Raw genomic sequence first — 16,760 nt, forward strand, 5'->3', positions numbered from 1 at the left:
CAGCATTCTATAGCAAGGAGTTCCACAGCTGTGCAACTCAGAGTCCAAAACACATAATTTGCCCATGGATCAAATTAGTAGTTTGTTCAGGAATTTTACAACTGTAAGACAGTTAAACAACTGCAAGACAGTGTTTTTTCTGCTTTATTTCAAATAAAGCAGTAAATCTTAATCCGTGTTCCACTTAGCCCTGGCATAGAATTTTGCACAAATGATTTTTGTTTTGTTGTTGAAATGCCATCTGAGCCATACTAACCATTTGGCAATTCAAAATGTTATAAATAGCAGTAATGGGAACTAATGTTTCTACAATATATTAATTTTCTGATGCAAGAATTTAGATACTGCTCAATTTTGGAAGCTAAGTAAAGGTTGCAATACATTTTTTCCTAGTACTTGCATGGTTTCAAGTTTACAGCATAAACCCCTTCACTTTAACATATCACAAAAATTAATATTGGGAAATCCTTTAATTTTTAAGACTAGGTCTTCAGTATACAGTATTTCTTGTTTACACAAACCTTGAACTACTGAAGCACTAGCTCCAGCTGCTTGCTCCTGTGCTCCACATGCAAATTTATCTTCAGGAAATATCAGTCCAGAGCCTTTCAGAGCTACAAGATACTTTTCATGACTTTTCTTCACACATGTGTTTTCTCCACCACCTTAAATACATTTCAAAGACAGAAGTTAACTTTAAGAAACGATGACGACAGTCCCAAAAAAGTTTAAAACGTTGAGTCACACAATAATTACATTATTTACTCAGAAGATGCACGAGATCTAGATAGTCTCCTTCAAGCAATGCTTTCAACATATAAATGCTGTATCTCTCTGGCTTTCAAATGGCAGTGCTTTGCCATGAGGAACTATGAAGAGTCTTGTAATATGTCTAAAATGAAAGCATTCTACTTGGTACAGCTTTTCACAGATGCAACCCATTTCAACAGTACAGGCTGTTGCTGCAACAGACTAACAGAGTCACACCCCTGGACGTTTCTGTTATAAGAGAAAATCTGATTACTTCTAGCCAATCTACAACTGCTACAAGTCAAACCATGAACTAAGTGTGAAACTGTGGTCAGATAATAAATACCACTCACAGACAAAATAAAATATAATAAAATCCCCCTGCTTATATTACTTTTTTAAATTAACAAAACTTTATTTTAGACAATCACATTACAAACAGATAATACAATTAACTATTCACCTTATGTACTAAATATTTTAACATTCTAAACACCAGTTATCCACACCATTTAACAAAACTACACTTAATCTCGAATCCCCATTCCATCCTTGAAAGTTACCGACCAACAATCTGAGCAATCTAGGTTACTTCATAAATCATGTGACCTCTCATTTAGTTCATAGGTGTATTTTAATAAAGGTTTCCAAGTTTCAAAAACCCGACTGTGCTTCATTTCTCTTCTGTATATTCTGATCTTATTGGTCAATTCCTCCATCAAGAGCCTTTGTTATATCCTATCAAAAAATTTCTGTAATGAAAGGACTTGAGCATTTTTCCAGCTTTTAGCAATCTGACATCTTGCCATCCCTATAATATTTGCAATAAGGTCTTTATTACGTAGCTTCTCCTTTCCCTCAGTAAATGCTGAAAATAATAGTAACGTTTCATTTGATCAGTCAGTATTTTTGTCCAACTGATTCCATCATTCTAAAATGCTTCTATTTTGGAGGGGGAAATCCACATGTTCCAAAGTTCCCTTTCGTCCACATTTTCTCTAACACTTATCTGATGTATCCCTGTTGCTTTTAATGTAGCTTTGTTGGGCATAGATGTCATCTGTGAACAACTTTCAGAATCCTTTCTTTGGTTTTAGTTGTTATTGATTTACCGTATTTTTCCATTTATAAGATGACCCACCCCTTTTCTAACCCTAAATTAGAAAAAGCAGGGATCAAAGGGGCTCCCTTTTTGCTAAGCCCTGTGCGTTGGCAAAAGGCAAGGAAAGCGGCTGTCAAAGTAACTGCCACTTTTCCTCGTCTTTTGAGAAGGCACTGAGTTTAGCAAAAAGGAAGAGAGCAACGCTTCCCCTTCCTTTCTGCTAAGCCCCATGCCTTTGCAAAAGGCAGCAGTAAAGAGCTGCCTTACATATATAAAACTACCCTCAATTTTTTCTCAAATTATTTAAGGAAAATGTGTTGTTTTATACATGGAAAAATACGGTACATGACTATTTATTCCATATTCCTGTCCAAATCTCATCAGGTTTATTAATATTTAAATTCATTTCCCAGGATGCTTTGGCTCCTCTACCCCTACCATGTTCTTTCTCAATAACATATTTATGTATTACTTTGTGATTTTATTTTTAGCATGCTTTTTATTCTTAAAGATTGAACTCTCACATGGTATCACTCATAATCAGAGATTTAATCTAGATCTTGAAATGAAGAGGAGAATACCGGCAAGACTGTATTCACTTGCAGCAAATTCTCTACTATTCTGTGAATTAGGCAGGTGAAAACTTGTAAAGGCTTTACATTATAGGCAGAGATAAAAGAAGAACATCAAACCAAGGATTCAGAATAATGGAGGGTATAAGATTGAGCTAGATTTAACAATGAATATTCTGATACATCTTAAGATCAGAACAGCCCCATTACTCAAGTATCACATACGGAAAACAATCAAGATTTTTTTCTTGCAACTCTTGGTTTCATCAGAAAAGAAGATGAAACACAGTTGTATCTCCATCCTCTCCCACCTAAATGCCCAGCATCCCAAGAGTAACACTATAACCCATCTTTGTTGCTGTTCTCTCCAACCATTTAACACTGGGACTAGAAGCCACATAGCATTCCTGAACTCTTTATTTTCAAGCGCTTTTGGGAAAGAGGGAATGCCTGCACAATGGAGAGCATACTGCTTTAATGTTCTTTCTTCTGACCCTTTAAAGCCAGTACAACAGGAGTGGCGGGGGGGGGGGGAATTCTATATACACCCTCAGCTATCCCCAGGCCCCCAAGCTTCTTCTGTAAAAAAAACAAGTTCCTGGAAGCCTCCAGAATTCCTGATTCAACTTTTAAATAAGTTACGGGACTATTTGGTTTTATCATCATTATAATCACCACCTTCCAAAATTGAAAATGAACTTAACTTTTAGCCACTTCCTATTGAATTTTTGTGGTTTTGGAATTATTAGTGGTCTTGGGGCAGAAAACTGGGCCTCAGACCTGTCAGAATTGCTCCCCTGGCCTATAGAAAAGGTAATAGCAGGGGATGGGCAACCCACATTGCTGCTTCACCCCTGCTAGGAGGAAAGTGAGACTCATTTTTAAAACATAGATTTAGACAAAATAAAACGCCAGCTCACCAGAACTGAGGTCTTTATAGAACTGCTGATTTGTCAGGACCTGAGTCAGGACAGAACGCATTGCTCCTCCCATTTTTGTCAAATCTTCCAGAAATGAAATGTGGGGTTCCAGTGTCTGGAGGACTTTGTGGAGATCTTTTTCTGAAGGCATATCCAGAACTGATGGGGAAACCAAACAATCAGATTGAAGAGGATTCATCAAGTAGTTTTAATGATTTTGTAACTTCTCAATGATTATTCTTTCTTATCAAGATAACACCACTGGTCTTATTCTGCTGCCACAAGGAAAATACCATTACAATAATTAGAACATTAGCCCATACACCTTCTGATAATTACAGCACCTGTACAACGTAATTCCTGGTGATATTTTTCTAGATGGTTTTGGGAGATACAGATGATCTAGATCTTTTCCAGCCTAGGGCTCCTACCTGTCAAGACTTTGAACAAGTGTCTGCAGTTTTGTGGTGAATGAAGGCAAATGAACTGGAAGTTAATCCAGGAAAGATGGCAGCAATGTGAGAGGGAAAATCTGCAGATACTGATGGAAGTGTGTGACTTGTGCCAGCTATAGCTGCAACTTGGAAATTCTGCTAAACTCAACATAACCTACAGAAAGCTGCAAATGATATCAGTGGCTAGAAGTGCATTTTATCATGTTCGAGTGATTCACCACCTGCACTTCCAATAAAACAAGAATACATCAGTCAGTCATTTATGCCCTGAATACATCCAGACTAAACTATTATGATGCTTTTGGTGGGGAGCTGACTCATGACAGTCACACACACACTGGTAACATCTCGTATAGATTATTGCAATGCGCTCTACGTGGGGCTGCCTTTGAAGACGGTCCGACGACTGCAACTGGTCCAGAATCGAGCTGCGCGACTGGTGAGTGGTGGGGCCGCTAGAGAGCACATCAAACCGATTCTGTTTAATTTACATTGGTTACCAGTTGCTGTCCGGGCCCAATTCAAAGTGCTTGTTTTGACATATAAAGCCCTAAACGGCTTGGGCCCTGGATACTTGAAGGACCGCCTCCTTCCATATGAGCCTACCTGGCAGTTAAGATCTAGCCAGGGGGCCCTTTTGAAAGAGCCATCCCTCAAGGAGGTAAGAGGGATGGCTTGTAGACAAAGGGCCTTCTTGGCAGCTGCCCCCAGATTATGGAACGCCCTCCCAATTGAAATTTGTCTGGCGCCGACGTTGATGACATTTCGGCGCCAGGTCAAAACCTTCCAGAAGGCTTTTAATTGAAATAACATCAACTGTGGGGCCTGATGATGGCAATTTTAATTGTATTTTAATTGTATGTTAATCATTTTATTTTTATTGTATGAATTAATTATTGTAAGCCGCCCAGAAACCTCTGGGTAGAGTGGGTGGCATATAAATTTAATTAATTAATTAATTAATTAATTAATTAATTAATTAATTAATTAATTAATTAATTAATTAACAAACATTCAGAAACTTCATTTGATGCTGCTTGAGAGAGCCAATCAATTGACCATATAACTCTGATACTGTACCAGCTCCACTGATTACTTGGGTGCCTTTGGCCCCAATCTGAAGTGTTATTTCTTATATCTCATGTCTTAAACAACTTGGACCCAGGTTATTGAAAGTGTGGTGAGCCTAAGGTCACAACCTCCACATCTGATTTTAAGAGTTCCATGCATGGGACAGAAAAGAAGAGAGGGCCTTCTCAGTAGTGGCCCCATTACTAGACAACTTCTTGTCAGAGGAAATATGTTTGGTCTGTTTTGTAAGTGAAGGCTGAAAATTACTGGTTGTTTACTTCTGCTGATAATTGATAATGGTTCTGGTTTAAGTTTTGAAATCCTAATTTTATCCATCACTCCTATATCCCTGCCAATTTTAGAATGAAGTTTTTAGATAAGTCTTACTGTGTAATTTGTACTTATTCTTTAACTTGCTTCATGATTATTTGACTGTGATCTATTCAGAAAGAAAGCAAATGGGACCTTGACTAAACAGTATTAAAATATCCAAAATATCAGGATAAATAATAAATCAATAATGATTAAACTCTTCAGCCATCTGTTTCTCCTTGTATTTAAAAAGGACTCAAGGCTATTCAACTTCCCATATCACAGCGGTTTCATTCTCTTGACTTCTGACATTATAAATTCATTACCCAAGCACCTTCCACTCTTTCACACAATTGCTATCATCACCTGTACTTTAGTAGTCACCGTTAGAACTTTTTCCACTCATTTTTCCCTTCTGTTGAGAGTAACTGAAGCCACCACAACATACTCTTAAACGGGAACCTCTAGAGAATGGTAATCCACTACTTATTTGAAAATTCTACGGTCCTCAAAAACCAAAGCAAACACATCTTTTAAAAAACTATTTCTGTTGCTGATGCAAGTTATAAGGCTAGTAAAAAAACAATGATTTCACCCATACCTGGCTCATTATAACCTTCCCTTAGGTACTGAATAAGATAGAAGATGAACTGTGGAAGTACCAGTTCTGACATTATCAGCAGGTCTTTTGGGACGGATGGAACTTCTGAGCTTGATTTTATCCGATGCCTTTTGCAAAACCTGCAAAGAAAGTTACAGAAAGTTAAAGTAATTGCCAGATGCCTAACAGAAAATTTTTAATTTTCTATACCATAGAATATACTATGCATGTCTCAAATCAATCCTTAGCAAGCTATAAATTATGTTTTACTTATCAACTAGCCTGTTCGGTTTTATGTACAACTTACAAAATTAGTGAGGGTGATAGCATACCTACAACTGCAAACGCACGGCAACATATTATAGAAGAAATACTCCTATCTTTATTAAGATCTGATGTAAATGAAAAAATATATATACTAGCTTTTGCATTCTCTATAGCTCTTCATGAGACTAAATGGCAAAAAAAATGCAGAGAAAGAACGGGGGGGGGGGGGGGAAGCATGGAAGTCTGACTGTTCGGCTAGGTGTTTGAAGCCATGGAAAACTGCTGTCAAATCCAGTCCCAAGCTAGAAAGTAAAGTTGGATGAGTCACATAAGTACCACCTGACCTCTGGCAAAGTCTAGCAACCAGGAGATAACAAAGAGATTTTCTTGTTTCTGCAAACATGAAAGCAAGTACATCTGCATCCAGCTGGGGGTACAAACATACAGCTTTCTTGAGAGCGGCTAAAAGCCATGTAAAGATTTTTAGGCATTTACAATTGATTCTAATAAAGGTGTTACCGAACTGTTAATTATATACAGTATTTTGTTTTCTACCTCATACTTTTTTTGGAATTCTTATCCACAGGTTATTGGAAAGGATGTCACAAAGAACTCAACAGTCAAATGTTCTCACACATTTCTGACTGGCAGTTCTTTGTAAAGCAAAAAGAAAAAAATTTGAAGATCAAGTTTTTGTTCTTGTTTAATGTTTAGTAAAAGACTAAAGCTTAGGGGCTAGCAGAAACCTTGCTCTCTTTTTCAATTTGAATTGTCATTACAATGTCTAACATGTTCATTATCTACATCTCATTGTTTGACTTTCAACAGGCTTTGTTTTGGAACAATTATTTGCTCTTCCAGCAAATCTTCAGTGATTGTAAGGAACATAAAATTCGTCCCAATTTTACATGTTTTAAGCATGCTACTGTCATCCTCACTTAATCACAACATGTGTCTTTTGTATATTACATATTCAAGCTTCCATCTATAAAGTTTCTTAATGGTTTCAAAATTGGTTTATAAGAGGGTCAAACCCTTCCCTTCCACCAAGAAAATGCACCCACAGGATCCTCTCACTAGAAGAAGAAGAAGAAGAGAAGTAATCTCCATTAAGTTCTCCTCTCACCCTGTTATGAAAGACTGGAGGGACCCTTTAGAAAAACTTTCTAAGAAGCAAATGGGGCAGGAGTTAACTGGTTAAATAAACACTCTATCTTCCCATTCCAGCACCGAATCTACAGTGGATTTGAGTCCTTGTAACAAAAAGAAGGAAGGATTCAATTTGTGAAAGGTTAAGTGTGGCCCCAACCAAGATTAGTCACTCATCATTACACTCAACATACTACTCTCTCACAATAAATAAACAAATAAACACACACACACACACGCAAACACACACACACAGAGAGGTATGCAATTCACTTTGCACACTGTAATATGAAGCCAAGTGGCAGCACTATTACAGGTATGCTACGTGGCCAATGAAACTAAACTTGCACAGAGACCTGACATCCATATAGAAATGAACTGATTTTTTTCAAAAACCCTGTGACTGTCATTTGTACACAAGAAAGAAAACTCCAATTTTGGGCACACAAAGACCAGTGGACTTAATGGGCTTACTCCTGCTGGTCTGAAGGTCATTATAGACTGAAATGAGGGCTGTGTCTTGTCAACATTTGAAATTTTGCATTCATAAGGTATCAAAAATGATTAAAGGATGTGTAGAAAAAGTTGCCCTGAAAATTAAAATATGGTTTAAATGTTCATCCAGGAAAATTGTTCAAATTGGCTATATAGTAGGACTCTTCTATCTTCTAGATCAGTGGTGTCCAACCTTGGCCCTCCAGATGTTCTTAGACTACAGCTCCCAGAAGCCTTCACCACCACCCTGCTGGCCAGGATTTCTGGGAGTTGAAGTCCAAGAACATCTGGAGGGCCAAGGTTGGACACCACTGTTCTAGATCAACATCTGTGGATTCACTTATCCGCTGCTTGAAGATATTTTTTTTAAAAATCCCAGAAATAAATATTTATATGTATTTCTGTATTTCCATACATATAAATTTACCAGAACTAGCCACCAAAGGGAGCCAGAGACAATGCTATGTATTGCATAACTACTTTTGAGTTTTTCTGTATCCACGGGCGGGGCGGGGAGTTGGAACTAATCCCCCACAGATATCACAGTCCTACTGTAGTTGTTTTCAGCAGCTTTCCAGCTAAGCCTAAGAACAAGATCAATGATACGCTAACACTGCGTTGAATAATTTCATTCATGTCTATCAGTTTAGTGTGGAAGTCAGTTCAAGAAAGCAAAGGATGTAATGAGATGAATGGAGTTGTTCAGATGTAGAAAATAGGAAAATGGTGTTTGCCAGTCCAATAGGACACCCTACTGGTAATCATAACAGTATATTTTAACATTGATTTAGAATCCCGAGCCCTGTTGGTGTAAGAGCTTAGAACTGCAGGTTATTGGAGGTCAAGAGATAAGAAAAACCAACAGTTAAAAAAAATCAAAACCATAATAATGAAATTGCTGACCCCTAGAGCCAAAAGACTACAAGTACTACAAAGAATGTTCTATTTAAAAAAAACTTACAGGACTTTCAGGACCTGAGAACATGTAAATCCTGGAGATAAGAATGTTTACAGAAAGAGAGGATGTGAAAACAATTTAAATAGTTATAAATATGGAGTGATACAATTCATAAAAGCAGGGCATTCATTCATCATAAAGTGTCTCCACACTGCTGTAGTACAGCGGCTGTATACACACCCCAGATATCAACAACCACCATGTAGCAAAGCAGCTGGATACAGAGGCAACTCACAAACATGATGGATTTTGTTCCATAGACTTTAACTGGGTTGGCTGGGATCAGCACTTAAAACATTTTTCTGTATGTGTCTAATAATGTGCTTAGAATCTGAAAAAGTTGTGTTCTTTAATATATTTTAACTTTCAACATCTTCCTTTTTAATATGCTTTTCAAGTACTGTACAACTAAAGATAAAGTTACAATGTTTTTACTTTTCACTAATGTTTGATAGAAGTATTCTCTTTTGCTGTTTAAATGTGCTCTGAGGCAACCTGTTTTGGCGGGAAAAAGCTGAGGCAAAACTGAGTGAAATAGCAGTGATCTAGCTTGTCTGCTGAGAGGCCTAGCAGAGGGGGTGGACTCTGGCTGGCTACAGTTGCAAGTTAGTGCTGAAGAACAGCAGCAATCTATAGAAGGCTGGTTCTGAGGCAAAAGAGAAAAAAAAAGTGGTCGCTTTATTTTGAGGCTTGACTTTTGAAAGCAGCCTGTTCTGGGGGGGGATTATGCCCTTGACTCGAAGCCAAATGGCAGAAATGGGTGAAGTGAAAGACCCCCAGTTAGACCAAGGTTCTGAGGATGAATTTGGCTCAGTGCAGGGTGACAGCACGGGAGAACAGAACCCAGAACTCAGAAAAATGCTCATAGCCCAACAGCATGACCTGAGGGTGAGGGAAATAGAGGCCAGAGAAAGAGCTGAAATCAGTCAGGCAGAGGCAGATGCCAGGAAAAGGGAAATAGCCATGAGGATGAAAGAGATGGAACTGAAACACCAAATTAGAATGGTACAATTAGAAGTGGATTTCCTAAATAAGTTTATTAACAATTTATCAGTTGAAGAAATGTCAAAGAAAGAAAAGTATGAGGCTCAGGTCAGACAAAGTGAGCAAGATCTTGAAAAATATAATCAGCAAAAAGACATTAAATTAAAAGAAATCAGAGATAAGACTGAAGAAAAAGTAAAAGAGATAAAAGCTAGGGCTGAGGAAGAACTTTTACAGATCAGGGCTGAGTCTGAGGCTAAGCAAAAGGAGCTGGATTTGAGAATAAAAGAGAAGGAATTGCAGCTAGAAAAGAAACCAAAAGAAGGCACACAGGTTAAGGCACAACATCAAAACCTGAATTATTCTGAAGAAAACATGAGGGAAACATGGGACCCTAAGTACTCCAAAGGGTTAGTTCAGAGCCCGCCAAAAATGGGCGGCCATTTTGTTGATAAAACTTCTGGGCAGAGCCAGTCCAGGAACCAGATTTTGGAGGGAAAACTAAAACCAGATGAGAAAGACTCCAAGTACAGCAGAAAATGTTATTTCTGTCAGGGAAAGGGCCATCTAATCTCAGAGTGTGAGAAATGGAAGCAGATAAAGGGAAATTTGCCTCATGATTTGAGTGGAACCAAGCCAAAAGCTGTGTTCTGTGTCCAGACAGAGCAAAGCTCCTTGCCACTGAGGGAGCCTGTTGCCATGGCTACTCAATCTGGAACAGTTACATCTGCTGATCAGGCTGAGGAAAATGGTCCTCTTGTGGAGGTCAAGCGCTGCTTGCTCGTGAGAACAGATTCGCAGTTGTTTGAAACCGCAGGGGTGGACGTAGGAATCCTTGACCATCAGTATAGGGGGCTAAGGGATACTTGTTCCCAGGTGACCCTGTGCCATCCAGATATTATTCCTAGGGAGTATATAATCCCGAATGAGAGCCTAAAGGTGGCAGGGATTGAGGGACAGGTGATCTCGCTGCCAGTAGCGGAGGTACCTGTAAGTTTTCAAGGCTGGAGGGGAGTTTGGCGGCTAGCGATTTCATCGACTCTGCCAGCAGCCGTGCTCGTGGGAAATGACCTGGCTGAACATGTGAAACGGGTGCTAGTGATTACACGCTCACAAGCCACCACGGGGACAGTTCAGGGGGGTACTGATGAGCCCGAGACGGAAGCAGGGGGGGAGTGCCGAAGCTGTGGTGGAAACCTTAACCACAGACAGCAGATTTGGCCAAGAGCAAAAGGCAGACGCCACTCTCCAAAAGTGTTTTGAACAGGTGACAGACGCCCAGCTAACACCTGAAACCCCAGTGAGATTTCTAGAGAAAAAGGGGATTTTATATAGAGAGACCCTGAGGAATATCTCAAAAGGGGGAGATGGGATCAGAAGTCAGCTGGTGGTACCTGAAAAGTATCGCCCCATGATCTTACAAAGGGGGCACTCTGACATGTTTGCTGCGCACTTAGGGGTGAACAAAACACAGCAGAGAATCACACAGAATTTTTACTGGCCTGACATAGGGAAGCAGATCAGGGAGTTCTGTAAACAATGTGATGTGTGTCAAAGGCAGGGGAATAACCGTGACAGGACCAAAGCGAAGTTGTGCCCTTTGCCTGTGATTGACACTCCGTTCAAATGTATAGGGGTGGATATTGTGGGACCTTTGCCCAAGGCCACAAAGAGGGGGAACAGGTTCATTCTCACCATTGTGGACCATGCCACGAGGTACCCTGAAGCCATTCCCTTGACTAACATTGAAACTAACACAGTGGCAGATGCCTTGGTGGGGTATATGTCCAGGATGGGATTTGCCTCAGAAATAATCACAGATTTGGGCGCATCGTTTACATCGAAGCTCATGAAACGGTTATGGCAAATCTGTGGAATTAAACACAAGGAAACCACTGCCTATCACCCTGAAAGTAATGGGTTAACGGAAAAGTTCAATGGGACTCTGATGCGCATGATTAGGGCTTACTTGGCAGAGAATCCAAACAATTGGGACCAGAAGCTGCAATCCCTTTTGTTTGCTTATCGATCAGTGCCACAAGCCAGTACCGGGTTCAGTCCGTTTGAACTTTTATTTGGGAGAAGGGTGAAAGGGCCACTCGATTTGATCAAACAAAATTGGGAGCAGATCACCCAGGATGACCCACAAGATGTGGTGACATACATAGACACCTTGATGAATGACCTAAAGAGAAACCTAGAGCTAGCAGCAGAAAACCTGCAAGCTCAGAAGGTCAGACAGAAAACATGGTATGACCACAAAGCCAGGGAGAGGCACTTTAACCCAGGGGAGGAAGTGCTTTGGCCTAGGCTCTGCAAAGAGAACAAACTGCAGCTGGGTAGCCCAGAAATAAAAGACTTGGGTCACATAGTAGGGGGAGGAGTGATAAAACCCCTAGAGGCCAAGATAGAAGCAGTTCGTGATTGGCCCAGGCCCAACACCAAGAAAAAAGTCAAATCATTTCTTGGGTTGGTGGGCTACTACAGAAAGTTCATCCCGAGGTTTAGCGAGATTGCGGCTCCGCTGACCGATCTGATGAGGAAGAAGACTGATGACCACATCCCGTGGACCAGCGACTGTGAGGAGGCGTTCCAGAGGTTGAAGGAGGCCCTCATCAACTATCCAGTGCTGCGTGCTCCAGACTTCGACCGGGAGTTCATCATCTACACCGATGCGTCTAACAGCGGGGTAGGAGCAGTTCTTTGCCAGGAGGATGAAAATGGTGACCAGCATCCAGTGTCCTACCTGAGTAGGAAACTCCAGAAAGGTGAGAGACATTTGGCAACCGTGGAAAAGGAGTGCCTGGCCATAGTCTACGCGATCCAGAAGGCCAAGCCTTACATCTGGGGAAGACATTTTACTCTGTGCACTGACCATTCACCACGGCAATGGTTAAAGACGATGAAAACCCACAATAGCAAACTTATGAGGTGGGCTTTAAACCTGCAAGACTATGACTTAGAAGTGAAGGTGGTCAGAGGGTCAGTGAACTGTGTTGCTGACGCCTTGTCAAGAAGACCCGAAGAATGAAGACGGCGAAAGAAACATGGACTATGTATATATTTTGGTGATCAAAAGATTAAATGTACTTGTTTATTAAACATGCTTGGTTTGTATCAATAAAGGTAACTTGATGTATTGTAAATGGTAAATGTTTAAATGCCTAATTGATATGTTTATCCTAGAGTAAGTATGGTATTGTATGTTATTATATGACTGTTTTTGTATGTTTTGGGTCCAGGTTGTTTTTTGGTGAAAAGCACCTTAGCTTTCCCCCTACAAAACAACTTATAAAGAGGGGAGGTGTTACATACAGCACTGATGTTACCTGTCTGTCATGGGTTGGAGGGAAAGTTCCATCCTATGGGGAGTGGAAGGCGGGACATCAGGAGGAGGGGCTGTACTGTATATATATGTGAAGCCTGTGGGGAGAAGCTGGAGGAGAGCTGAGAGAAGAAGCTGGTGTGGGAGTCTGTGTGTCAGTCAGTACCAACCTGATAGGTTCAGGTGTCTGTAGGGTTAGCCAGAACTGATAGGTTCAGGGTCTGTGCTTTATTGAAAGGTGTTCTGTGTGAACCAAACTGGTGTATGTGTGATTGAGACTAAGCCACGTTACTGTATCTTATTCACTTGATCATTTTATTTTCCCTGTGTGTTCTTTAAATAAACCTTATTCCTTTGTTTGTTGAAAATCCATTCCTGGTCTGTGTGACTTCTTATAGGGAATGGTTGGTGGCAGCTTAGTGAAACTGTGGCATATCCCAGTAGGTCTGGGGTTGTCACAGTCTGTTGTTAAACAGAAGTGCTCAGCTGCATAGTTGGTTTATCATATGGCTTTATTCCAAATTTCACAATTACCAAGTTCATAATTACCAAAAACTGCCAGCAGCAGAATGCCTTTACACTGCAAACAACACTGTTTTTAGTTGTAAATGAACAAGATTAAGTGGGTAGGAATCCATAACACAGTTTAGGTAAAATATTTGGTGCCCAGATTCTTATTGTAATCTCATAACATAAACCAGTGTGACTACAGGTTGGTTCTGCCAGGGACGGTTCCGTTGACAGCGCGGGAAAAAGGACAGGAGGCTGTTCTTCTTTTCGAACAGAATCAGTTTTATTTGTAAACAAACTCAACTCAGCTGGCTCAAATGGATCCATTAAACTCAACTCGGGTAACAACTTATAACTTCGAACTCTTGTGATTGTTTCTTTATCTTTCCTTCTTACAGGGAGGCTGGACCAAATCGCTCCCTGTCGGTCATAGGAAGGATCAGAGTGGTCCGCACCACGCAAACTGTCCCACAACATGGGTGTGGCGCCCGGTCCCCCTCCCGCGGGCTCTGAAGCAAAGAGGGACTGGGACGGATCACCCGCCTCCCCCCATGCTGACTGCGTGGGTACACCACCACAGTCCATTCCAAGGGGTCTACCTCCTGACCGCGCACGACGAACTCTGGAGGTCCCGGCAACAATCCTCCATCCACTTGCAGATTCGGAAACTCTTTGAGCAGCTTCAGAAAACTTTCATGTCCCATGCTCCATTCCGTCTGAGCCAATCTATCTTTCTTATCGGCTGGCTCACTCTTCACCACTCTGAAACTTCCCGCCTTTTCGCCCTCTTTTATATCCTCCCTTACAATTAAATCAAGCTCCTCCCCTCTCTCATCAGCCAAACACACTCCTCTATGCTCCTGCACTTCCCCGTCATCTTGTTCCACCTCTACTAGCATCCCCTCCACACATCCTGTGCCTCCTTCTGCTCCCTTGACAGAGGAGGACAGCTCACTCCCTTTCTCTCCTTCACAGCCAGAAATGGTCTAATGGGTGTGTGCAATCATTCTAGCTGCCTGCCATGATCTCAGATTTACTGCTGTTACACATTCAGTTTCACACTTGGTTGTGCAGCAGTCAGAAAACTGCAAAAACTAATTGTACAATTCCCTTTACAAACATTTGTGCTTCACAATAAGATTCTGGCCGTTATCGAAAGGAACTTCTATTAATCAAATCTTTTCTTCCTGATTTAAATGATTCAAATCACCTGCCGACCCTTTAATGAAGTAATTCTGTATAGAATGCAATATTTCTGATTAACTATCCAATTATAGAAATGTAAGAGCTATTTCGGTGCTGGGTATTAAAATATTTACAAACAGATTCACAGAATCATAACAATCTTGGAACTACAGAACTGGAAAGCACTCTATGGATCATCAAGTCCAGCCCCTGTCAAGGGTGCACAGTGGGTAATCAAACTCCCAACATTTGGCTCCACAATCCAATACCTAAACCCACTAAACAATAACAGAAAAAAAGTTAACACAAGCTAAGACCTTATTTTATATATAACACCTAAATGAAGTCCATGCGTATGGCAACAACTATAAATTAAAAATTAAACTAAAAAAACTGCTTGGATTTATACTACTTAGAAGCACCAAACAGCCATTGTAAGCCTAAACAAAATTCCAGATGTGTCCAGGCAAAGAACTAAACAAAATCATTTTGAAAACTACTGATTTAAAGCTGAAATGTACTCAGATAAAAGTATCAAACATTTTAGCTTAAAAAGAGATTGTGTTTTAGTTTTAAGGAAACACAGGTTTACTGAAAACAGCTTAGTGCAACAGATGACGCAACAGGATGATATTTAAGAGACATTGCATAGGGCAGAAATCAATAATTTCAATAACATGCAAAAAAAGCAGTGTATAATGCAGCCTCCAGGAAAGTGACAGGCAGAACAACACTTGGACTTCACTACACAATACACTAGGAATTCATTCTATAGCAAAAGTTTCAAGAAACCTGATCCTTTACAGAGCTTTTAGTTTGTTTAGCTGCAGGAGAGGAAAGGACAGCTGTTTTGCTCTGATGGAAATCTTCGTCTTCAAAACAGATAAAGGATTATCTTCACTAATACAGTCTTGAGAGAACTACTGAACAATTACTCAGGCACTCACAAGGGTCAACGGTGCCAAGGAAAAAATGGAAAATGAATGAGGGTGAGGAGAAGGCGGAATGACAACAATGGTGACGTTCCTATTCAGCATATAATAATCAAACTAAGATCTTAAGCAGTCTAGAAACTAGTTTGAGGTACCAAGATTTTTTGTTGGTTTAATGTTACATAAACACTCAGATAATTTCACCTTCCTCCCACCACTTCCATGACCAAAAAAGGAAGGGTTTTATCATTTCATTTTGATGCCCTCTTGTCAGAAGGAGGGCTTCCAGTCAGTGGAGCAGAAGGATAGGCAATCTGCCAAAGTGAGGAACTTGGGAAATAATTAGAACTACAGTAAAAAGCAAAGCAAAGTGTGCTGCTTATATACCGCCCCATAGTACTTCAAGCACTCTCTGCGCGGTTTACAAGTTAATTATGCAGGCTACACATTGCCCCCCCCAGCGAGCTGGGCACTTATTTTATCAACCTCGGAAGGATAGAAGGCTGAGTCAACATTGAGCTGGCTACCGGGGATTTGAACCCCAGGTCGTGAGCACACTTTTGGCTGCAGGACAGCAGTTTAACCACTGCGCCACGAGGCTCAGTAATTAACACCTTTCCTGCATGATCAGCACTGTTTACTGTTTTAATAAAATATGCTAATTAACATACAGCTGTTAGAAATGAACATTTAGCTCTCAAGAATATCAATGGACTGGATAAACCTGCTTCTGCAAAGTGAGGGTTTACATGATTAAATTATCCTCCATACAAAACTTCCCTCAGCATAAAAAAAACTGACAGGTAGAAAGTTGTTTTTCAACCCAGAGCACCCCACCATGTGAACACCAACTTGCAATTAGAGACAGCAGAGAAACCCACTGATTCATCAGCTGTTGTTAGGATTTCATCAGTCTGGGTTCTTTTAGATCAGTGGTTCCCAACCTTAGGTAACCCAGGTGTTCCTAGACTGCAGTTCTCAAAAGCCTTCACCACCAGCTGTGCTGGCTGGGGTTTCTGGGAACTGCAGTCCAAGAACACCTGAGTTATCGAAGGTTGAGAACCACTGGTCTACATAAATTAAGGCAGTACTGCACAAGCCAGCAAACATCCCTATTGAACTCTGTCCTATTTTCTTCCAGAATGCCATACTGACTCACCAAGAGATATGAT

The 16,760-nt window shown here is 40.5% G+C and overlaps 1 protein-coding gene across 4 annotated transcripts in view; it reads right to left on the reverse strand.

Annotated features, from left to right (window-relative positions):
• UBR3 (ubiquitin protein ligase E3 component n-recognin 3) overlaps positions 1–16,760 on the reverse strand; it is a 129,316-nt gene that overhangs the window by 104,353 nt on the left and 8,203 nt on the right. For all 4 annotated transcript variants that reach the window (XM_072981561.2, XM_072981571.2, XM_072981565.2 and 1 more), the window contains exons 2-4: positions 5,784–5,923; positions 3,345–3,503; positions 522–665 (exon numbers count right to left, since the gene is read on the reverse strand). In XM_072981561.2, the coding sequence (XP_072837662.2) occupies positions 522–665; positions 3,345–3,503; positions 5,784–5,923 (443 nt within the window). The remainder of the gene's footprint in view (positions 1–521; positions 666–3,344; positions 3,504–5,783; positions 5,924–16,760) is intronic.

This window comes from Pogona vitticeps, chromosome 1 (assembly GCF_051106095.1).
Source record: "Pogona vitticeps strain Pit_001003342236 chromosome 1, PviZW2.1, whole genome shotgun sequence".
In the NCBI taxonomy this organism is placed as follows: Eukaryota; Metazoa; Chordata; class Lepidosauria; order Squamata; family Agamidae; genus Pogona; species Pogona vitticeps.